We start from the raw sequence: 25,050 nt of genomic DNA, 5'->3' as shown, positions 1-25,050 counted from the left end.
ACTCCTGGGATTTTTCCAAAAAAAAAGTCTATTGGAGCACCTGCGGACGTCGCGAACGCAGACAGCTAGGCGAACCGCCTTACGAATAGAAAGCGTCATGATGTGGGACGGCGCTAGACGGAGCAGGACGCGCATGCGCGAAGATTCAATGGGACGCGACTTACTCCCATGAGTCCCCATGTCGGCGCAGACACCGAGAGTCGGACACCACTCCTGACGGCGTCGACTGACGCCGTTGGCGGCACTCGCGAAAAGGCTCCCGCGGCGGAACCAATGGAGGGCGGAAACGCCACTCACTCGCGGTGCCGGATGAATCGAATGGGCGAAAAGAAAAGAACAGAGCGACTTTCGGAAGCAGCGAGTTGTGAAGACTAGTGACACTAAATAAGCTACGCGTCAGAGTAACGACACTTGGCCATATTGTGGCTTAAGATCATGGCTGCCAGTTATCTGAAGCTTTATCTGAAATCACAAGAAACGCTTCTCCATCCTCCACAAATGTTTAAACAGTTCGGGACAGAGCAAAGCAATGTTACATGAACTTCCTAACACCGAATCTAATGCTGAGGAGGTCGCACTTTTGAATCATGACGATCGGCAGTTGCGTCTGTTCTGCACAAGCCCCAAAATGGCGGCGCCCACAACAATGTCGGGGAACAGAGTGCCGATACTCTAAGCGCAGCTCATTTAGTGGCTCTAGTGAAGACCATTACAAATTATATAGCGCCCCCACCGTCTATTTCGCGCATTATGACGATCCGATGAACGGCACGTGAAAGATCACCCAGCAACATCCCCCTTACTTCTGTTGGGCCTATACAGCGATTGCTTTTCTTATTTTAAAGGTAAGAAATAAGCGCTGTTTTCACGCGCCGAGAAATGAGCCCATTCCTACGACAATAGAAGCGCCCTCACCGCATATAAGCGTTAGAGCAGAATGCTTTATTCACAACAATGTTTTAGTCTCACAACAAACAATCGACGAAATTCCAATTTCATCTTTTTTCAAAGAGAAGCAGCAGCCGCTTATGAATATTCCCTGTGTATCTTTGACTTTTTGTGTTAATCACTTCGTGTAGAAATAAAAAAAAAAATTACAATTATGAAAATTCGACGACAGGATTAAGATCGAATATGAACAGGACGAAACCTAAGTATCCTATCTTACACCCGCAGGTGTAGAATTAGTCAAATTATGCAAACAAAACAAGGCTTACGGCTAGCTGAAATAATAAATAATACACGCGTTCATATTCTACTGTAGGATCACCTAACAGTTGACGCATATACAAACGCATATCTGTGAACGGTGACCTACTGGAGAAGGGAAAGTACGAAATACGTGTTCACGTATAATGATCTAGCACGACAAGTTCCCACTTACCCTAGAGTCTGGGAAGGGGACCAACATCTAGTAAAGACGAGTTTGCTTTTAGAGAAAATTATCTATATGCTACTTCTTGACTAAACAACTCTCTAAATATTTCGCAGTCTCGAGAGGTCTCGCGATTGCAGCGATTGCGCGGTTGATTCACGAAAAAAGCCACTGGTACTCACCATACGAGCACTTTATGAAGAATTGTCGTCGATACACAACCAGAAAAGTTCTAATGTGAAAGAACTCATCATTCCTCAGCCTTTGATTTCTAGAACAAGTCACGTAAACTCGATTTGCCTACACGTGTTAGCAATCTTCAACCTGCTTGTACCACCTGCAGCAGGAAACACCACGGCGACTGATGGCTCCTAGGCACAGAAAAACCACTCAGTTTTGGGGGTCCCCTCGCTGCTCGCGTTTTACCAGCTGAACATTTTACGACTTTATTTCGTCGCTCGAGGGTCTGGCAACCATGTGCGAATCATTTTTCGTAATACCACTATTGCGCACGACCTGCAGGGCCTACTGTGACGGCTCTCTGATTTGCTTCCCCTCACTGCTAGCCAGACAACGACAGTTAAGCCGCAAGTAACACTGCTCATGCGTCCCATAAAAGACACGGGATTCGCTGCAGACACGGTGACAGAATTCTCTTTAGACGTGCCTCAAAACAGTGTTGGCATAATGTCTTTCGCATGATGTATTAGCATTGTGACGGCAATCTTAGGCAGCGGTCGCACCGTTAGCGTATCAGATGCCCGAAGCACACTTAAGCAAATGTGCCTCAAACATGCGCGAGTCGTCATCCCTAATAATTCTGTCATCGTGTCTGCAGCAAACGCTGTGCCTTTTTTTCTTGACGTAGGAGCAGTGTCATGAGCACGGTTTTAGGGTTCTGGCAAAGTTCCAACGGCATCGAGGATGTCCCTGACCTAACTTAGAAAATCGCGAAGCCTCGAATAGACCGTTTCAATAATCGCTTTCGCGCGCTTTCATTTTCGCCTATTCGGCTGTGGAACGCTTTTTGAGCGTGCGCAGTAGCTCTCTTCCGCTCAATATCAGACGCCGTATATAGACGTCCACATCCACAGTGACTCAGCAATTTTGGTTTTGTTTGGGGTAATTAGCACTATACTCCGCTTCACTTTCGAGTCCGACCCCAGCCACAAGACAAACCCAAGATGGCGGCGCACTGACTGTGCGTGGTTGGTTGAGCCGGCGATAGGAAAACGCACGAAGACGACGAACGCCGTGACGATGCACTTTTTCGGGCTGCTTGATTGGCTCCATCGGATCCTAGCGTGGGCTGCGGTCGGACTTTAAGTGAAACGGAGTATAGAAAGGTGATGCATAGTCCCTGACAGCTTCAGGAAAGCAGGGCGTGGCTCATATATCTTCAAGCTTCTTTCTTGGTGATTGGTTCCTCGGCATCTTTATGGGCTGGTGGCGCAACCTCACTGGCTGCGGTGATAGGATGCCCGGGGCTCGCCACACCCTGCGTTTCTGAAGATGTCATAGTGACAATAGAACACGTAAAGCCGCAGTCACAATGCTGATTTATCCTACAGAAGACAGAGTGCTCGCTTCGGACATCGTGGCAGAATTACTTGCGGGCACGTCTCAAGCATGTTCGAAGCATCTTTGCTTCGTACGTGCTTCGAACTTGTCTGCAGACAGTGTGACAGGACATAGCCTCCTATATACAAAGCATGGCAGATCGCCACGACAAGCGGCCGCCGAAATAGAAAAGGTGGAGCGGCAGTCAACGGATGAGAGGACAGCCACTTGACTGACGCCCCCTGCGGCAAGACGCCGAAACACACTTCTCCAGAGCGAACAAGTGTGTTTCGGGTCTTCGCCAAAGCTGTGCACTGACGTCCAGGTTCCCCGAGAAATGGCTCTTTGATGCTCTATGCTACCAGATCCTCGCGCTCCAAATTTGTGACCGTTCACTTTATTGCTCCGCCGTCGAACTGCCAGGCTTTGTGAGAATAGAGGAGGCTATGGAGAGGGCCACTGGCACAAGGAAGAAGCACGCGTCAGACAGTGTCTGAATGACGGTTTGGGTATCTTGTTAAGCGGTGTGACAGCGGCTTTACGTGTTTCGTTGGAGCCACCGATGTCCAAGTGGGGGTTCGAGGAGCGCTCATTGCCGCTCAGAAGCGAGCGCATCGCGATGCCGAGGCCGCCGGTCCCTGTCAAGGCTCGGCCGCGCTGCTCAGGCTCGACGCCGGCGAGCTGGGCGGACTGTCCGGTGGCTCCGCCTTGACGCGCACGGAGCAGAGCAGCAGGAGTCCGTCCCGTCGCTTCTGGTAGTCCAGGATGCTGCTCAGGAGCCGGATGTAGCGGATGGCCAGCCGAAGGATCTCGTTCTTGCTCAGCTTCTTGTCCGGCGGGTGCGTGGGCACCAGGCGCCGCAGCTCCGCAAAGGCCCCGTTCACGTTCTGCTGTCTCCAGCGCTCGCGGCTGTTGGTGAACATGCGCCGGGTGGCCTTGCGGGGCCGCCGGAGGTTCAGCACGGACGTGCCCGACGGGGACGTGGACGAGACGCGGCCGTAGCCGGAGCTGCCTCCCGGCGAGCAGGCCTCTTCGTCGCAGCTGCTGTCTTCGCTGAGGATTCCCCGGTCTTCGGAGTCCGTTGTGTCCGCGGAGTCTCTGAGGGACGTGTCCATGCTGCTGGACCACAGGGCCGTCGAGTGCCGAGTCGTTTCGCCTCCGGAATCCATCGATGCGCCTGGAAGTAGGACGGGGACCTTGTGAGGACACCCGACACGTGAATTCGTCAGCCGCAACCGGTACAGTGTAGCGTTATAACTAGGGCTCCGTGTTTTCAGAGCTTATTTTCCTTGAAATCCGGAGGGTGTTTTTCGGATTTAATCTTCGAAATTCGGAGATTAATTTCGCAGTGTTTTTTATTAAAAAATAATAAATAATAACCGGGTGCAAACGTATGCCAGATAAAAAATAAAACGCGTTTGCATCAATTAAGATTTCTTCAGTTGAATTTGGCGTTGGTGTCATTGGCAATACTAATTTGTCCCACGACAAACGTCGCACAATAGTGTGGCTTCCATAAACGTCGATACCTTAAAATCAATAAACAGCCGGAGGTAGCCGCAAGGAAGCTCGTAGTCATCCCATCAATCTATCCCGCGGCCGCGCGAGGTGGTGGTTAAGGATGTAATAGAGAAAATTCAATTGCCCCTTTTTCCCTATTTTATACAATCTCTATGGTCTATAGCTTTCACTGTTACACCCTGAAACATACCTTCTCCTTTATCTAAGTTCCAAATCCCATGGCCCAAACTGGAAAACCAAAAGAGTGGCTTTTGTCGTGACACGAATGGTACGATGACCTGTTTCCCTGAACCAACCATGACGAGAAAATCCGTAAGACCCCCTTTTGACAACGGTCCGAAGCTTGAAAGATAATTATGGTGTCATTTTCCCAGGACCATTAAACCTCCGCTGCTCAAAATGTAAAAAAAAAAAAAAAAAATTGCTTGGGGGGGGGGGGGGGGGAGGAGGGGGGGGTCGCGCGGGCACATAACAATTCGGAGTTTATCGGATAAATCCGGACTGACAAAAATTTTCCGGCGCGTGTTTTACGGAGTTTTTCAGATTTATCCACAAACACGGAGCCCTAGTAATAACTAAAGCCCCTTGATGTGTTTGTGTTCGTTTTACAAGTAAGTCCAAATGTGCCAATGACCGAGGTCCGTGCCCCGTGTGGCCCTTAGAAGCGACTGACGTCGCAGCGCTCGCTCGTGGCACATGCTTTGCACGACCGGACAACCAATGGTTGGTTGTTTCTGTTAGTCGTTCAGGACTTGGGCATAAGAAGTACCTTCTTATGCCCAAGTCCTGAACGACTAACAGAAACAACCTACATCCACAAGCCTCCAACACCAACATGCATGCGAAGGAACCTTTGATGGGCTTAGAATCACTCGGTGCCTGTAAAGAAAGCACGGGTGGTTGCAAGCTCGCCAAATGTACTTCAAGTGCATGCTGCGCGTCTTCGAGGCTTGCCGGTGTTGGTTGTTTCTGTTCGTCGCGTTAGTGAAACTTGGTCATTAAAGTGTGAATTTTATCAAGATGCTTTAAAGCTAAGACCCCAAAAGGGCCATAAAAAAACGGCGAAAAAAGCCGGCGTTTGAATTGCTATTATACCGCTTGGTCGTTCCCTTAACATATTTGGTATATATCACTCTATAGAAGAGAAAATGAAATTCATCTTGATACATAGAAACTGTATGAGTAAATTAGAAATTCAGCTCAATGGAAACATGAGAAAAGTAGCGTTTTTGGCCACACACGGTTTGGTAGTACAATTGGGCAGCGTTCGAGGTTAGACCGAATTTTGTTTAATTTTAAAATATGCAGATGAAAAGAGCTTGCTTTGCATATCGGTGCACTTTTATTGATTTGCATCTTAGATTGAGAGTTGTATCTCTGGCAAACTAGGATTAATTAAAGTAAATTCACAATTAATATCCACAACAACTGCTCGGCTTTCATTCCTGATACTTGTAACAGTTATTGATGGGTGTAGCTTTTAAATGTGTGCGCAAGTTCTTAAAGATTTATGTTAAGCATTTGTTGTAAGCCTTAGATGAAAATGAACAAAACATGGCAACGTTGGCATACATTGTTTCGTAGTACGAATGCACGCCTTTATGTGTCGACAGAAGGTATCTAAACTTCAGGCAGACAAACATCAATGTTTGCTCGTTTGCACAATGTTGCTCTTTTTTCTTCTTTTTTTTAAATTTCGCGTTTAAAGTGCTTGACAAAATGTTTGACACAGCAGCCAAGAATGCACCCTCCTTAGACACAAAATGATAATTTTAATACTGTAAACGACTTAATTTTCGCAAGGACCTAATTTTCGCGAACTTCTCGAACTTCGCGAATTTTACGGGAATTGTTCCCGGGACCTCTTTTTCGCGAATTGTAAGCGAACTTCGCGAATCGTTTGCAACTCGCGAAAAATAGGTTTCGCGACCAATTCCCCTAAAATTTAAACACATAAAAATCTATATTGAGATCTCGCCGAGTCGCGAAAATTAGCACCCGCGAATTATTTCAAAACTTCAGCTTCTACTTTAATCGTGAAATATTGAACCCGCGAAAAATAAGTCGCTTACAGTATATATTTTACCGTTTGATAGATAATGTTAGTATATTCAAGATATATTGTTATCGCACATCAAAATTATAAGCTTCTGAATTCAGTAAACGTTGCTCGGTTTTGACTAAAACCAACAATAAACATTATGGCATATTCTTCGGGAGGGTTTATAGCTGCTTGTGTCATCTGTTGAGTTGTAACCAAAATTGGAGAACTACTTGTTTAGAAAAATTTCTAGGGCGGCGCCAATTTAGTTCTTGGCATATAGACACCTTTCAACAGCTGTGAATTGGCGCAGCCATAACTGACCTTCAGTTCTTGTTGTCTTTTTTATTTTGTATGCTTCTCCTCTACCCTCTGATCGCAAGATTGGTTATTGAGTCTTATTCACAAGAGTGGTATGTCCCAAAAGTTGTCTTGGGGTTCATTCTTTATTACCCGTTTTAATGGCTGAGCATCTCGGTGAAGTAACAGAACACCAATTGTTGCGACACAAATCTGACGCTCGCAAAAAAATGGTCTTACAAACCCCCTTCCCTCGACTTGCGGTGCCACGATGGGACAACGCTCCCTCTATGGGGAATCCACTAGACGCTCTATCTGAGAGCGATGCAGAGCGCATGCTCTGAACGAGCTCACATTAATAGTCTGCTAAAACCTTCAATCCTGTTGGTGCGGAATGCACGTTTAAAAATAACTGCCGAAGCTCGCCGCTCATCACTCGCGCAGACAGCATTGGCACCCAGTGAATACCCCCTAAAGACCTTCCAAAAAAAAAGAGTCGGCTCCATTTTAAGTGTTCGTGCGTGTATGGCGCGTGATTTGCTCGTTTTCCGATGCGATGAACATGCACGTGCTGGTCTGAGGAAATCGCACGCTGGGCTGAGGACTTGCCAATATTGAAATGGTGTATACTATGTTATGGAGCAACTCCATTTCATAATTTCTATACAACGCTGTCAAAGGTAAAGGCGCAAGCGGGTGCGTTCCTCAATGGTTTCGTTTGCGCTAGAACGCGTGCAAATGATCTGCGAGATCAAACCCCATTCTCGCACCTTCGACACCGTTGTACGCTCAGTATATCGAATTATAGGAGGCGCTTTACCGAGCTTGTTGTCCCCACAGCCATTGCCTCCCGGCGCTCCCATATACTGACAAAGCTTGGCAGACCGCTATGAGACGCAGCCGCCGAAAGTGAAAAGGTAGAGCGGCAGACAACGGACGGACGCGCCAGTCTGAGCCGCGATTGCCGACCTTCTCTTGTCTTACCGAAATTCTGAGCTTCTTAAGCGGGCGTTGACGAGCCTCCAGAAAGGCCTGTGCTCGGGAGAAGGACACAGTAACACCTGAAATGGCTATAACCTGTCCTGCTGTGGTAATGATGAAGTGAAGCGAACGGAATAAGAGAGAGGCAAAAACTGAAGGTCGGTCATGGAGGCTCCATGCACAGCGGCCTGAAAGCGTCTATAGGAAGTATGCACTGGCGGCCATAGCTGTGTGTGCGACTGCTGAGCGCGTGCTGATGGCTAGCTTCCAGGGTTCTTTTACAACGTGCATTCCACACCGTCAAAATGGCCGGTCTTAGCAGCCTATTAATGGGGGGCTCGTTTTGAGCATGCGCTCTAGACAGCACCCACAAATATGGTGCCCAGTGAATACTCCTTATAGGCTCCCTCCGGGAGCCAGAGCTGCGCGTTCAGCCATCTTGAAATCCCAAGTTATACGGGAAAGCCACTCCTCGCGCGTGCAAGAGCCGTGCTCCGTCGGTTACGGCCGGTCACGTGAATTGATTCGGCGAATTGTGGCGCCGCGCGCGCCATCGCGCATGGAAAACAGGAAAGGAGGAGAGGAAGTCAAAGGCAGGGGAACCAACACCGAGGCGCATACAACGTCGGTGAAGAGACTTTCCTGCACGGCATATAGGATTCTTTGCTCCTCACGTGATCGGATCACGGCGAATAGTGGCGCGGCGGCGCGTGGAAAACAGACGCGCAACTCTGGTTCCCTTAGGGAGCCTATACTACATCTCACAAATGACTACAGTAAAGACAAAGTCACACACGCGTGAGGGTATAGCTCAGCAGTATGCTTGAGCTTGTACGAGGACTCGTGCATAAGAGGCACATACCTGGGCCCCGCGCCTGGGCCCAGGTATTTGTCGTCACCGCAGATGTTTGTGAGATCCATGAAGTATATTCACCGCAATCAGCGGGAGTTCGTACCATGAGGGCGCCACAGTATTCGGTGCCCCAGTAGACTTCGGGCAGTGTGCATATTTCTTTCTCCAGCAACGCACAGTGATCGGGCAAGAAGATTTCCCTTCGGAGAAGTAACTGTAATACATAGAACCTTCGCTCTTTGTAGAAGGTAGTACAAATAACTAAAGCTCAACTAAAACCCGTAACAAAAGGATCTAAGTCAAAAGAAAAAAAAAAGAAAAACATGAAGCGCCCAGGGGTCCGCCGCGAAAGGACGGCAGTGAGTTTGTTTGCAAACAAACATCTGTTAATACAGGAACTCTAGCGCAGACCAGCTTGGAGCACGTAGGGTGCCTCAATGATCTTCTAGGAGCACGTAAAGCGAGAGCTCGCGCTGCAGAACCCAGGGATCCTCGGCTCGATCCCCACCCCTGCCCGTTTCGATCTGGATGAACATTGTACCGGCGTGTGGTCGTGCACCACTACTGCGTGATGCACGTTAAAGACCCCAGGCTAGCGGTTGTACAGCGTTGGCTAAATTTCTCATCTACAGCTGGGTGACATGTTGCCCGTTGAGGCAGACTAAGTTCTAGGCTGTATAAACATACACACACCCCAATTTTTTTTCTACCCGTAGAAAGTCTTTGTTGTGTGAGTACACCATAAAAGCAATGCCAGACTAAACTTGGACGCTGTTGGTGTAATATTGCGACGACTTCAAGCTTCCACTATGCTTTTTGCACACGCCATCGAACTTGTCGTTCGACGCCTTCTTATTTTGCAGGAATGACGAGGCGATCCTCTGCTCTCGGCGGAGTACGAAGATAAGCAAGCATCCACGATGTGGCTCACGTCCCCTCGAAGCGCGATGACGAATTGCTCCTCTCTGTGGAAAACATATGCGTCGTGTGAATACACCATTAGGAGCTTCACCATGAATGGCGGCTAGGTAAATCCGGTTTTCGCATGCAGTGGTGCGCAAAATTAAATATGTCATGACACGACGTCGGGTTGGAACGTTCATGACTTTGCAGCGGCGTACTGGTCCTAGTCTGGTCCAAGTATACTTGCACAGACCGCCACTGACTCAGAGTCTTTCTTGTCGCAGTGAAATTGCGAGGATAGAATGGGGCTACTACTTCTTTCAGTCTTGCCTTCGCAAAGGTTGATGACATAATAGTGAGTTCAAAACCATCCACCTGACGACAGTCGAGCGCGGCTCATGGATAGGACACGTGAACTGCGTGAGCACTCGACTTCGGCTAGTGACAATCAATGCCTTGGCGGACCCTTGGGTAGTGGCCACGGTGTAAGATACACTTTTTAGGTGAGGACACGGCGGGGCTGAATGCGCGGCCATTGCCTAGAAAGAAAAAAACTAGAGCAAGTTTATTCAGTTGTTAAGGTTAGGGTGTGATTCTAAGTTATATAGCAAAAGCAGAAAAATCTTTTCATGGCGCCTTTAACTTCGATCTAGCGAAGATTAAGCGTGACATTCCAAAAGAAACTACCGTATTTGCATGCCCACATTGTTCTGAAGTGTTGGCATTCAATCGGTGATGTTCGGTAAATAACTGAAAAGGCTGGGTTGTGATAGGGAAGTTAAGACTTAACCACGTAGTTTGGCGAGTAGGACCAGGAGTAGCACAAAAACAAACCATCTCGGGGAGGCGTACAGTTAATGCAGCACTGCACTTTTCCAGGATGTTTCCAGGATCTGACGTGATGTTTCCACGTCAGAACGTGCAATAGTGATCCGGGTCATATTTTTCTTTTTATATTTACGAAAAACAAATATATATTAAAGCCATGTTCTAGACCCGCAGTGGTCTCAAACTCATGTGAGTATGGGAGACAGATAGCTAACACCGGAAATGTCAACGCCCAACGTAAGACGGAGGGGGGGCGGGGGGGGGGGGGGGGGGGAAGGAGGGCGGCGGTTTGAAGATTTCACAGAGAAGAAACCTCTTCCTCTATAATTTTCGTAAACTCACCGTTTTTTTTTTTGTTTTTTTTTTTTCATTTTAGTGTTTATCTTTAGATTTTCTTCCTCTATATGACTGCTTTGGGTCCTGATCTGATGGAATAACAGTATTAAAAATTAGATCGCCCCGCCAACGTGCTGTCATTTTTAATAGAACAAGACAACAAGTACACTGTCGAACCCGTTGCTCAACTTACTCAGAAATTAACCAAGCCCAACGTGTCTCTAAGAAAACAATCAGTTAATTTGACATTTTTTGCTTTCCTGACGATTTTTATTAAAACACTGAACAAATACTTTTCTTTTAATGACGATATATAGACGCTTTACACACGCGCCAGATTACAGCCGCCATTGCTGACCTTCTTTTGTCTTATGGAGATACCGAGCCACTGAAACGGGTGTTGACGAGCCTCCAGAAAGGCCAATGCATGGGTAGAAGGAGGCAATATAATTTAAGATGGCCATAACCTGGCCTGCTATGGTAATGATGAAGTGAAGAAAATTGAATACGAGGAAACGAAAACTGAAGGTCAGCTATGGCGGCGCCCATGCACAGCTGCTATAAAGCGTCTATACATATAAATATATATATGCAGGGTGTTTCACGAAAGGTGGTCAAATTCGATATTGCGAAAACTACGCGTCGCAACAAAAAAAGGCTTGTGTCGTTTTGGTCCTGGACAAGGGGCCTATTTAGGAAAATTATTAAAATCCGGGATAATTAGATTGTTAATTATTTTTGAGTAATGAGCTTTTTTAATATTGTGTTTAAGGGCATGGTTTCAGTTAGAAAATTGCTCAGCATCATCGAAAAGCACTAAATCAACAATTTCCAAAACGACAGAAGGCACGCGAAGCATTTTACACCTTTCTGAGAACCACATAAATTCGACGGGTTTTCAAGTTTTGGATAACTTGGAGACGTGCAGGGTGTTCTGTGCAGTGTTTATTTTCTGTGACAACTCTGAACTCTCAAGGGAAATGGACACTAATCACTCTAGTTCAAAGGAGTAGCCGGCGCTGCTATAGCAGCAGCCAATGTCTCCTTTTTATTAATTTTTAGCAGTTATTAAAGAAAGGTTTGCAATTGGAGCGCATCTCGGCCTCGACGGCACCGCGCCCCGTGGAGATATCGTGCAACCAACCTCTGTTGCGTTGCGCGAGGAAAGCGATTAAGGTAAATATTGTGTACGTGAGGCGTTCATCGCCTTTTCAAACAAAGGGTTTGATTTTATCAAAAATACTTTGTGCCGATGTAATGATGACTAGACTGGCCGATGCGGCCTATATATGTGCGTGTTCTCTTATTAAACTACAATTGCGAGTGCGCCTTGTGTTGTCTTAGCTCATCTTCGTCCTTGTTGTTTTCGGAGCTTTTTAAGACCGTGCTATATGCCAGCTCGACGCACAATGCTGGGGCATCAACAAGCAGGCATTGCACTCAAAATGGTTTTCCCACGCTTTTTATCGTCCACATTTCGAACCTGCGGCGAAGTGTGGGCGTAAGAGAGCTTCTAGAGGCTTCACGTACTCTCTTTGAGGAAAGGATGAAATGACTGCCTGCTGTCCTTCTACGGTGTTTATGTACGTTGATAAACGACGAATGTCCGGTATACGCGGTAGCCTATGTTGCGTGCAGAGAAACCTAGAAACAAGCTGTTACTATGCAGTTACGACATAGCCACCGGGCCAACTGTGCTATCATGCAAAACACCGACATCGTGTAATCACGGAAGCAACAAGAGACGAGCAGAAATCACGAAAAAAACTCTTCCGGCCAGTTCAGCATTTTTTTCCGCTAGGTGCAGTTCATTTTGCTGAAGTCGCGAATAGGGGTTGTGTCGCACGACATCGGTTCCAAGGTGTCATTTTCTGGAACCGACAAAAGCCGTACAAAGTGCTGCCCTATCGTAGAGTGTAAAAAGATACGGTGTATCTAGTTTATCTTTATATTTGTGTTTCCTTCCGTTGCCTCCAAAGAGCCCCCCGGCATTCTTTTTAAAACACGGGAAGAGCATTCTATGGAGAACTGCAGAAAGCTTCTCTATAAGGTGGGCGGATTGAATAGTTTTCGTTTATGCCAATCATGTTTGTAATTGAAATGGTACCTTTAAATTTAATAATTATAAAGTTAATTACTAAAAGTAAATATTAACCTAATTATATCAAACACTTACTTTTTTTTCTCTAAATTTGTCCTTTGGCAGGAACCAATATTACAACGAGCCTTTTTCTGTGCGATACGTACTTTTCACAGGAACGATTTGGCCCGCACTTCGTGAAACACCCTGTGTGTATAGCTGAGTGCTTCTCCCAAGGACATGACTTTTATATATTAATAATATACATTTTAGAGAAATGTAGGCAAGATAGGACATAGACCATAACTGTATCAACTGACATGGAAACACCCAACAACAAAATCCTTGTGATTAATTAACAAGTTATATCTGCATTTCCTTGGGTACGCATGGATACTTAGAAAGGGTAAGCTGGTTTGTTCGTCGTCACATAATGTTGAACATCAAGATATCGACTCTCCAGGTACAACTTCCCTCGATAGAGCAGCACCGCTGTACAGCTTTCGTTGGTTGTAAGAAATGTCTCCTTGAACCCGACGTTGTGCGGCAAAGCTCCTGTAACGAAGACAAGCTAGCTCGAATTAAGTGAAGTTTTTTTTTTTTTTATGTCGTTTTTACTTTTTTGTTGTATCTAATGTTAGGCAATGCTTTGACACTGAGTAGCATTGAGTAGTTTACAGGAGGCCTGCCTCCTGTAAACTAAAGTTATGGTGGCGTCACGAATGCGCCGAACGCTTGGCGAGATATCGGTCTATTGAACTTTCTTTCCATCGATGCTGGGACACTGCTGGACTGATTTCGCCACGCAGAATGTCGATGTAGAAGCTCTTTTTTTTTTAGGACCGAAGTCGCCGTGTGTGTTGCCGAGACCATTGTTGTTGAAAAAAATCTAGATTATAAGCGAAACAAAATCATAATTACAAACTGAGTATCGGCGTTTATTGCAGTGTAAAATAGCAGATTGCTGGACCAGTTGGTTTGTTGATCGACATAATGCAAAAAGTGCAAAAATGACGGCACCAAAGGCAGGAAAACACACACACACACACACAAACGGGACAGGGGCAAACTGTTAACCCAGGCAGTTTTCGCTTTTTAGGTTTTCTACGTTTTGCCTCGGACATTTCTTACGTTTATATTCTTCGAGAGAACTTTTTTTGGCGCTAATTAAATTCACCTTGTTGAATCCCTAAACAAGCTTTTCAGCTAATGGAGGGACTAAGAACATTGTATGCATTCAGCATTGTGACGGGTAAGTGTGTGCGGGTTTGTTATTGACTTTTTGCCCTTGCATCCTATATCGATGTCTGATTATGTCTAATGTGAAATAAACTATTAATTGAATGGCACGTCGATTAACTGAGTAATTGATTTAATAATTGATTAATTCGTTGATTGATATATTGATTGGTTGAATGATTGATTCATTGATTGACTGGCGTAAATTTGTGGAATACATATAGATACAGTTTATGTCGCGCTCTTGTAGCCCTCAGGGAGCAAATGCCGAGGCGTAATAGATGGCAATCTAAGGTCGTCAGCAACACAATTGATTTGAGAGCCCAGCGGACATCTGTTTGAGATACGAGGGCGGGAAACGCAGCCGCCGGAAGTCGGCCTTCGAGATACGCCCGTCTTCCGCCACTGAAGCAAAAGATCTCAATCCCGCGCGCCAAAAGAAAGCGCGTCCCGTTAGAAAACATCGCGACACAAATGTATACCGCGGTAAGATTTCCAAAAAGGCAATTTTCCATCTGTATTTATTGTACTAACACAAAATGTAGCTGGCCAAAAAGAGAAAAACAAAAACGTTTTCGGTTCGCACGTCCGCACGAAACAACGACTGCCATCCGAACGCGGACGCAGCGTTGGTCTCCTCTCTGATTGGAGACGAGTGAGAGCAGAACGACCGATACGAGTACGTCCGAGTTACTCCCTCCGATTGAGTCACATCACTTGATCAAACATAGAGTGACGTTCTACTCTTAGCAGAGGCTAAATGAGCGAGCTTCGTACTTCCCGAGTGAAAGAGCGCGAAAGGCAGCGAAAGAAAAGCAGTGGGAAAAAAGAAAAAAAGGAAAAAAAGACAGTGGTTAGGTAAGGCGTGTTTACTTTGCCGCGAAGAGTCGAGGTAATTCGAGTGCTTCTTAACTCTATTCCTTTCTTGCAACGCGCCACAACGGTGTTTTTGTGCGAAATACAGCTCGAAAACAGCGAGGTCCACACCTTACAAAATATCTTTCGCTGTTTTTTTTTCTTTTGTGTGCGTGTGTGTGTGTGTGTGTGCGCGCGCGCGCGTGTGTGCGTGTGTGCGTCTGTGCGTGTGTGTGTATGTGTGTGTTAACAATGCGACGCAGCGCTGAGCATCCTGCTCGGGGCTGTATCACATTCTGTGTTACCAGTGCCTTTGCCACCGTGGTGGGAGAAAGGGGAAATTTTTGCGATAAAGGTTTCGAACAGTGTGGTTGTCCAATTTATCAAAATATATGCAAACACACGCATCAGTGCCCTTGAACAATATCGTCAGTGCGTGGTACCAAGCGGTTTTTAACATTCTGACTGAGTACTCCAGGTAAGTACAGGGTGTCACAAAAGAAAATTTGCACGGTCTTTTTTACCGCAAAAATAAACTAGGCATCGCCGAACGCTCATTCTCCGCCCAACGGTAGCGCTAGAGGTCACAACCAGATGCCAAAGTTTCAGCCCGATCCGATAACTTAATCAAAAGTTATAAGTCGTTTTCTGAAAATTTCAATGGGAAAATGGAGCCCATTTTTGCCTGTTTTGGGTTTCTGGTGCCATAGAGCCCCATTTGTTCGAAAACTCCGTCGGCCACCATCTTCCCATTGAAATTTTCAGAAAATCACCTATAATTTTTGATTAAGGTATCGAATCGGGTTAAAACTTTGGCATTTGGTTGTGACCTCTAGCGCTACCTTTGGGCGGAGAATGAGCGTTCGGCGATGCCTAGTTTATTTTTGCGGTAAAAAAAGACCGTGTAAATTTTCTTTTGTGACACCCTGTACAATGATAAACGCCTGTAAAGAGTAGACTTCACAAAATTCATTGTACGGCACAGGTTAATTATCCATTAATTACATGGATATCACAATATTATTACCTTATAAAAATTACCTCTAAAACTTCCACAAAAAAAGAGAGAAAAAAATCACTGACAACGTCACTCCGAATCTTGTTTTGCCCATGTGTTGTCTGCCCAAAAGTGACTGTTTAAATATATTTACCCTCGCAATAATGGGAAATATTTTCTACGCATTATATGAGTGGTAAGAATTGAAACCTTTTTTTTTTCTTTCTTAATGCAATCATTCACAAAATGGAAAAATACACATCAAGGAGGTTTGTAGTTCTAAAGTTTTCGCAATGCCTCTCGCGAGCAAAATCGAATATTTCTCGGTCGCCTTTCCATTATCTGTCATTACGCCTTTTTACGTTGCTCCCAAACGCTAAGCTGGCAGAATATTATTGGTGGATATAAATTTTTATAAAAGAAACCTACAAGAAAAGCATTTTTATCGTTTCGATGAAACACTGAAAGAGCGAGCGGCATTTGTTTTTTCTTGTTCATTTATACTTTTTTGCTTCCTTCAGAGGCTCCGTTACACCGCGTAGACAAATGATGACGCAGGCTTGTAAATGACCGTGGCTCGGTCATGATCGAACGCTCCAGCGCACTTTATGCTCCATGCATGTACTACATGGTAGCGTCTTACGGCGGCGCTCGCGCCCCCTGAACGAGAGAAATAGACCTATGCGGCAGCGCTAAGCCAACACCACCTAGAATGCTCGAGGCCGGCGAACATTCTCCTCCTTTTCCTCTATGAAACGGTGTCACGGTAGGATCGTGCGAAATCAGCAACTGGATCCCAGCTCGATGCCGAGAGTCATTCGATGCGTTGATTGGACATGAACACCAGACGAATGCTGACGCGGCAGTCGGGCCCAATCTGGGTCTTCGCTCGATCTCTCTTTATCACACGAATATCCTCTGATAAATAGCTCCCTGCTAAGCTTGCACCCCTTAGAAAAGGACAAACTTACGCATTCTACTCGCCACTCAGATTTCTGGATGGTTGATACATCCCGGACAGATTACGGCCTTCAGATGATGAGAAATGCACTTCTAGCAATACTAAACACGTTCATAAATTCAAATGTTGATATAATATCTTGTAGCCCACGTGAGTTACGTGATAATGTACTTTTGATATAAATGTTGTTGTTTATTATTTGTATTGTCTTAATGGGGAATTTTCTTGAACATATTTTTTTCATTGTTGATTTCATGTGTAGTTGATGGCCTGTTAGCCTTCTTTTTCTTTTACCACAATAGCGTTTTGTGGTTGTTTCCGCTTATTTTTCTCTTACTTTCTTTCTTGCTTGCATGAAACTTGGCCCTCGCTGTTTGCCTGTTGAGCGGGCTGGAGACACGTCAAGCTGCTTTGTCAGCTTTTTTCTCCAGCTTCCACCATATGTGATATGGTGAATAAAGTTATTATTAGTATTATATTATTATTATTATTATTATGACGTCAGACTTCTTGTAGACTATCTTAGGTGGTGATGGGTAAGCACGCTTTTGTTGATGTCACTTTATTTTTAGAAAGAGAGCGGAACAAAAAATGGCCTTATTTTCTAATCCCAAGCAACACTGGCACCTAAGCATATCCTGAGCAGCCTAGTCGAATGAGCCTCTTACGTGCAGCTATCTGTATAAAAATATAAATAAATCTGGAAAAGTTATTTATATCTTAATATTAACTTGGCATATTATGGACGCAACAACCGAGAATAGCTATAATGCACAGAGCTGGCTGCGAGCAACCGATGAATTTTAAATGGTGACGTGCCTGATTTACGGGTTTCCAAAGAACGTATCCAAGAAGCTGGGGGAGCATTAATGCTTCATCTGAGGAACACAAAAATCTATTTTTTTTCAAGATGGTTCCGTAGTGAGAAATCCTGAATGCACGCTTTATTTAGACCCAGCACAAACCTATACGGAATAGTTTATCAAATGAACAGAGTCCATGAGTAAATGCGAACTTTTGCCGGCTGTACAAATATATATCCAATTATTCGAAAACTCGAATACTACGGATCCGAAAGTCGAATAGAATTATTAGGAAAACATAATTCCACTCGAATTTGAAGTTCGAACATTCAAACACCCCAACATTCGCAACTTTCACGACCTATAGAGGCGCACTGGTGCCTATCAAAATGGTTGTCATCTGGATGATCGTCGTAGAACAGCGGTACGAGGCTGGGTCTGCGACGCGTACGTAATTCTAGTTTTGCTATATACGAGCAGTATCAGAGCCTTACGTTATTTTTTCACATCAGCAAAGTGGAGGCAAGCCCTTTTATTATGAGGCCAATCAGGCAGCAGCTAGGGAGCGCGATTCTCATACCGCGGTACCACTATCGCTGAAAGTTGCGAATAGTGTTAAGCCCACTACTGCATTTATAGGTTTCCCACTAAGAAAATAAAACAGACCGATTTCGCTTCCTGTATCGGCGAGAAGCTCGTGTCTTCTTTCTTTTAAGTATATCTCACTGTCCTTTCCACCTCTTCGTGCCTAGCTTTTCCTGTCCGAACTGATTACTGCCTAATCAGAAAAATCGACGTGTTTAACAGTTTGGGTGCTTTCGCAGCCACCTCACGTTCACTCAATCTATGCGGAGCTCTAGTTCGTCTCCTTCTTTTGCAGGGGTTGCATTGACATCAGAAGGTCGAACTCTGATTGGTTCAGTTGGAGGGATAGCGGGTAGACCCCAATGCTAGCTGCCTTGAGGTGTACCCACTATCCTTCCGATCGAGCCAATCAGAGCTCGGCGTCTTTCTGACGTCACCGCAACCCCTGCAGAAGAAGCAGACGAACTGGCGCTCCGCATAGTTACAGCTTAGAGGGGCGGTGCGACGAGTTTAGAGCGCAGCTCTTGGGCGCCCGTTTCCGGCTTGAGCGGCGTCGGCGTCGCCGTCGCCGTTGTCGTCGGCGTGACCGCGCGGTGCATTATGGGACGTTTCCCATGATGACGTCACACGTGATATCACCTGTGACGTCACGAGTCAATAGTGACGTCATAGATGACGTCACACGTTACGTCAAGTGTGACGTCACGAGGGTCACCAGTGACGTCACGCGCGTTGCAATATGAGCAAATTTCCCCGCTAAATTTAGCGGGAAAATAGGGAGTTTTCGTAGATGACTTTCACCGCCCCGCAACACTCTCCGCAACCCGCTACTATTAGCGGCGAGATGTTTCGGTGGCGCCCTCGTTTAGTTACCTTTCGTGACGTCATTCTTGTGAACAACAAGTTCGATGGTGTCTGTATTGAGCATGGTGAAAGCCTGAAATCCTAGAGCTCTCAAAGCAACACTGCCAACACCGTCAAAATTGAAGTTCGGACATTCCTCTTATTTCCGTCGAAGAGACATCCTTTGCTGACGTCATAGTCAGCATTCGGCCAATTTGAGTGGGCCGACCACAGTGACGCTTTCGATCGCCTCACGTCGCCAATACCCGCAACTCTACAGTCAAGGCCATCGGCGCGAAGGCGCAGTAGCTGCTTCTTCGTTGCGGAGGGTTTAGTGGAGTGGGAAACGCGGTCTACGAAAACTCGCTAATTTCCCCACTAAATTTATAACGGGAAAATTTCCCGCTAAATTTAGCAGAAAAATTTCTCCGCTAAATTTAGCGAAAATATTTCTCCCCTAAATTTAGCGGAAAAAATTCCCCGCTAACTTTAGTGGAATAATTTCCCTGCTAGGTTTAGCGGAAAATGTTACCCGCTAAATTTGATGGGAAATCTCTCCGCTAAGTTTAGCTCAAAATTTCCCCGCTAAATTAGAGGAAAAAATTCCCCGCTAAATTTAACGGGAAATTTCCCCTAAATAGGAGACCAGCAGAAGAGGAGGAGCGGAGGGTGTGGATGAGGAGGCGGGGCATACCATCCTCTCCGTACCTTCGCCTCCCCTCCACAAGAGCTGTGCTCTAATTCGGCGTTACTGGGGATTGTAAACGTCTTTCATTTTTTGTTCTTCCAGCAAGTAAATCACATAGAACAGGTTGGGGCGTAAAAATCAAGATGATATGAAGTGTAATTTCAATCATAATTTCAAACATGCTTTAGATCAGGCCAGTTTTTGTCTAATGATGGACATCTACCTTTCCCGCCAAAGTGACTCCGAAATTGTTTTTTTTATTTGTCGTTTAACCATCATGCGATGCTTTTATGTGCATTTCCGTCTTTCTTACATCAAATGATCATCGAGCAAAGGAAATTTATATCAGGCTGAGCCCGAGCAAAAGGAAGTGCTGTTCAGTGTAAATGTGTAAATGTGTAAAAGCGTTGAGTTTTTTTTTTCTACCCTCTACTTCCTAGAAGTAGAAGGTAGAAACACCATAATATATGGTTACATATATTATGTAACCTGAGTTACATAATATATTATTGGGCAAGCTAATTTGAACGCGGAGAAAAATTCGAAGAAATAGAAAAGTAACGTCCTATTCTAAACTGATCAGAATGCAAAAGAAAAAGCAAATGAAGCTTTTTAATCTAAAACTATCAAGTTGCCTTTGCCCTAGTATGACAAGTTTTAGATACATAAAAAGTTTTTAATCAAAATTTACTTTTAATTTACACTCATTATTTCTTTTGTATGGTATCACTAGTAGTGATTGGACGGATATATTACCAATCTGCCATTTTTGAAAATATATCTAGCAATAACGAATTGCTATATTTTAGCTACGGTGATTTAAATCGCATTAATCTGATTTAAATCCAAAATCTGACATACAACATATTTTTTTAAAAAATCATAATTTTTTTTCCTCGCTGGCATAGAAAAAATCCGTGACGTTCGCAACCGAAAAGACACGCATTACTTTTTTTCTCTCCAGTTCGTCTCGGCGTCTCGCCGCAGCGGGGTGCCAGTCACGTGGCTCTCCTTTCATCCGCTGTCTGCCGCTCCACCTTTTCCATTTCGGCGGCCTCTTTTCGCGACGATCTGCCAGGCTTTGTCAGTATATAGGAGGTTATCATGCTGCAGACGCCGGCACGTAAGGCGCGTGAAACACCACTCCCTGCATGCTCCTTGATGCTTAGGTAATTTAGCAATAACTCTATTTTCCTTCTCTTCTCTCGTCATAATGGGGAGGCCACGTATACACCAACTCATCTTTACAAACAAACCGGAGCGCCCCTAGAGAGCGCCACCGGCGCTGCGCATGCGCGATGGAGTGTGGGCAAGAAGCTCGCCGTCGCCCATAAACAAACCATTGAAACGCAATGTTGTCGGCGTCGGTGTGAGTCTCCCTGCCCTTTATCGCGTTCGAATTGTTGATTCTACGTTTTCCTGGCAATGTCTGACTACTTGAGCGGCCTCAGCGGAAATAACGAGGCTCGTTACATTGCGAAAGTTCGCGGGAAAAATTGCGACATGCGGCGATTCATTCCGCGTGGACGCCGCAGAACGTACGCTATAAAGCCTAATTCGCGTGATGAGATTTCGCTCGCAATTCTCAGTCCCGACGTCATTCGGGCTGCAAAAGCGTGAACCGTAGCTGAGATGGTCGACGTCGATATTAAAAATCGCAAGCACAATCGGACCAAGTAAATTAGGCATAACAAGTCGGTGATGGTCGCTGATTACAATGATCAACATCTCCTTGTATCTACCGTTTACGTCGAGCCTGCTTACCAACCTTCAAACTTAAGTCTTTTGAGGCCTGCACTTACTTCTTATCGCAAGCACCAAGCCAACATTTGGTCTACAGGCCTGTGTCGTCTAAAAGAGCAGACGACAAGCGGAAACGTTTGAAAGGGCAGAGGACAGTCCGAACGATCAGGTGGCGTTTGAACTTGAAGATGCACTGAACGTAGTCCGCCGATGATCTGCACAACTTGATGGTTTCTCGACGTTCATGTTGGAACAAAACAAATAAATCGGGTGACCATAAGTATCCGTGAATTCAACCCAAAGTGCATCCCGCCCAAGCAATCGTGGTCCAACGGCGTCTAGTTTTTCATTTTCACGGTACATATCCACGTTCTCGGACGAACCGAGCACGTGAATTCTGAACTTCAAACCTTTCTAGACTCTTTTGGTGCAACCCCAGTCGCGGCGTTTTGAAGAGAAGGCAGGTTTTTGTCCGGTTCCTTTCAAAACAACGCAGGAATACATTTCTCGCATGGGGACTTCTCCCCACAGCCCCAGACCGGAAGTGCGCCAGACGCGCCACCACCGCGCCGTGGCGTAACAGAGTTGAGTTCGTGTATATAGTCCGGACTCCCGAAGAGCAACGCGCCTACGAAGAGCAACGGCGGGAACCGCACCGATAATGTCAGCGTCGGCGGCAGGCGGCAAACACCACCGATGAAGATCGCGCACAAAACGCCAAGCGCCATGTGGCAAACCAGACAAGACGACGAACGTCGCGGGGCGGAGAACGCATCAAATACATCTGTGTGCGCATTCTTTCGTCACGATAACCATCGACCAAGACAAAAAATTAGTTTGTACCTTGGTTCAAAATTCTGTGTCACGCGTGTGTCGTGTGCTAAACAGCTTCTCTGCACATCCACCTTCACAGAGTGAAATGGCTCATGATTTTTTTTTTTTTTTTACATATTCAATAGTCCGATCTTACCAGCCAGTTAGACTACGCCACCGCTGGCGCAATGCACTGAGGCAACTTTAGTATTTCGTGTGGAGCGCGAGACTGCACGAGCCCTCTTGTGCATTGCCCTTTGCCTCCTGTGAACTAAACCCTAGGGTTTAGTTCACAGTTCCTGAAGTCGGCAAACCAGCGCACGCCCTACGGCATGCGCTGGTTTGCCGACTTTATAAAGGAGCTTGTTCTAAAGACCTTTAAAATGCCCGTCTGACAGGGGTATTAATCCAATAATTTTGATAAACCAGCCTCCTGTCAGAGACATAGAACGAAAATGTATTAAAAGAAAACTCGCACAGGCAAAGGGGGCCTTTAGAAAGGTGAGGGAAAATTAGTAAGAGTTACATGTAATTTTAGTAGTTCTAAAAGTAATCAGATTACTCCTTGGTTACTTTGAAACAAATGTAATCAAATAATTGCAAAATTACTCCTAAAATAATTGGTTACAATTAATTTGAGTCCTTATAATCACTATCGTACAACTGTGCCTTAAGGGCAATAATGCTGTTACAAGAGCCACTTTGACCCTGTGCTAGCAGTGCGCCCGCAGGCCATAGGCCCTCACAGCACGCGTAAGAGCCTACCCCATTCTATTCCAACTTCATTCCGGCAAAAGGCGTCCTATTCCATTCGGATTCCACTCCTCCCACTGCTACCGCCACTCTATTCGCACTTCATTCTGGGGACGCGAAGGTGCGGAATTATTCCGGAATTACTCCAACTCCGGAGTGGAAACTCCGTAAGTAACACTGCGTAGCAACTCCGCAACACTGTTGGCGACTTGCGCAACCAAATGCGTCACTGCAATCGGCATTTGCGGTCGGCCAAACGTTCACTGTGACGACATTATTTGGATTAATTTTGCTTTCATCGACGGAAATAAGAACAATATCCGACCGCCAACTTTTTCGGTGTAGGTTATAGAGTGCGATGACCCCAAGCTTTCCTTCGTGCTTTTTATACACACCATCCAACTTGCAGGTCACAACTCAAGATAAGTAGCTAGGGTTACAACTCGTGACGTCACGAAAGGGGAGCCATAAGAAGGCGCCACCGATATTCTCGGCGCTAAAAGTACCAGCAAACTTGCGTAAATGAGAAATATTGCAATTGAATAAATAATATCGCTGCATGGCCCCTTTAAGAGCCTAAATACCAATTCACACATGGGTGTTTACTTACGTTTCCTTACGTTAAGTTGCTTACAAGTCCCGGAACATCTGTGCTACTTCTTGAATTTGTTGCCATCATACGAAGCACGGATGCACGGTGATTGTCTGTGTAAGCAAACGTATATAAGTTCCCGTAACCTAACGGAACGTAAGCAAACGTTAGTTTGTTAACGCGTATTTAGACTTATGGGCGCCAAAAGGGTCATGGGGATTCCTCGTGCCTCTGTTGCCTCTTTTGCTTTTTTTCTGACCCTCAGTTTTCGGGGTCTTCCTGAAGTGAACTGCCCGCGCTAGACGGCCCCGTGACGTGAGTCGCTGGTGTCCGGTGAGCAAAAGCTTACCCCAAGCGGCGTCCTCGGCGGCACTCCCGCGCGTCGGTGGCTCGGGGGGTTCCTCTGAGCCGGGGTTTCTTCCTGCCGGGAGGCCCGATGGGCTGGCATGGAAGAACCCCGCCCCCGCGGCTCCATTGGCAGCGCTGGGGTTCGCCGGCGCGGCTACGATGTTATCGGGCCGCTGGGCGGGACGCCGCTCGACGCCTTCGACTCGCCCTTGCCGCCAGAGTTCAGGCTGCGGCGTCGGCCGGATAACTGCCAGCATGTGCGTGGGTAAGTTCTACTTCGCTTCAGCTGAAACCCAGGCGCAGTCGACGCTACGAGCTTACCGGACTAATCAGACAGCCGTCAAAAACGCACCATCGCGGTGTTATGTTTCTGTACGTGTTCCATCATTGCATAATCAATCGCAATCAAAAAAGGCCCAGTGACATGCGCTTTTCACGCGGCTCCATCGGTCCCATCAGCTCGTAACGTCGGCTATATCTGGACCTAAGCTGAAAGTGTAAGGTTTCTTGGCCCGTTTTTACTATTACGGTGACATGCATCCTAAACTTCTTTACACCTTAAGTTTGATCGTAGGCAGCCAACGCTATCGTCCTTCGAAGCCAATACAGTGCATCGGCACGGCACTTATCATCTTAGTGCGTCTGCCATTACCGACTAGAGCAATCACGCTTGATTGGCTTCAGATGATGATAGCGTGGTCGGGCTTAAAGGGAAACGGAGCAGAGCAAAGCGTTCTTTCTTCACACAGGCCGGTTCACACCTGCGGCGCAGCGTTGTTATGGCGGCGCTGCCGATAGCGCCAAATTAGCGCTATATTTCCTCCTCACCCCTCGCAATGCCGCGAGGTATAGTTCACCTGAGATCAATTAGGCTGGTTCAAACATACGCGTTAGAGGTGAACGATACCTCACCTGCTGACTTTGGTGATGCCCTGCATCACCAAAGTCAGCGCAATGCGCTATGGTATACGTGGGAACGAGCCTTTATGAGGTTCATGCGGGTGATAGAAGCTATCTTGGCGCCGGGTATGATACCCTTTGCTGTCGCAGTC

At 46.1% G+C, this 25,050-nt stretch overlaps 1 protein-coding gene across 1 annotated transcript; it reads right to left on the bottom strand.

Annotated features, from left to right (window-relative positions):
- Positions 1-3,554: 3,554 nt before the first annotated feature.
- On the bottom strand, positions 3,555-24,060 carry LOC8034673 (T-cell acute lymphocytic leukemia protein 1 homolog). The gene is made up of 2 exons (XM_040221754.3): positions 24,000-24,060; positions 3,555-4,112 (listed from the first exon to the last, which is right to left on the bottom strand). The coding sequence occupies exon 2, from the start codon at positions 4,102-4,104 to the stop codon at positions 3,577-3,579; it is 528 nt and encodes a 175-aa protein (XP_040077688.1). The 5' UTR covers positions 4,105-4,112; positions 24,000-24,060; the 3' UTR covers positions 3,555-3,576.
- Positions 24,061-25,050: the final 990 nt, after the last annotated feature.

Source organism: Ixodes scapularis, unplaced genomic scaffold, assembly GCF_016920785.2.
Source record: "Ixodes scapularis isolate PalLabHiFi unplaced genomic scaffold, ASM1692078v2 PGA_scaffold12__126_contigs__length_90152505, whole genome shotgun sequence".
Classification (NCBI taxonomy): Eukaryota; Metazoa; Arthropoda; class Arachnida; order Ixodida; family Ixodidae; genus Ixodes; species Ixodes scapularis.
Note: the sequence above shows the minus strand (reverse complement) of the source record. Positions and strands in the feature narration are given on the sequence as shown.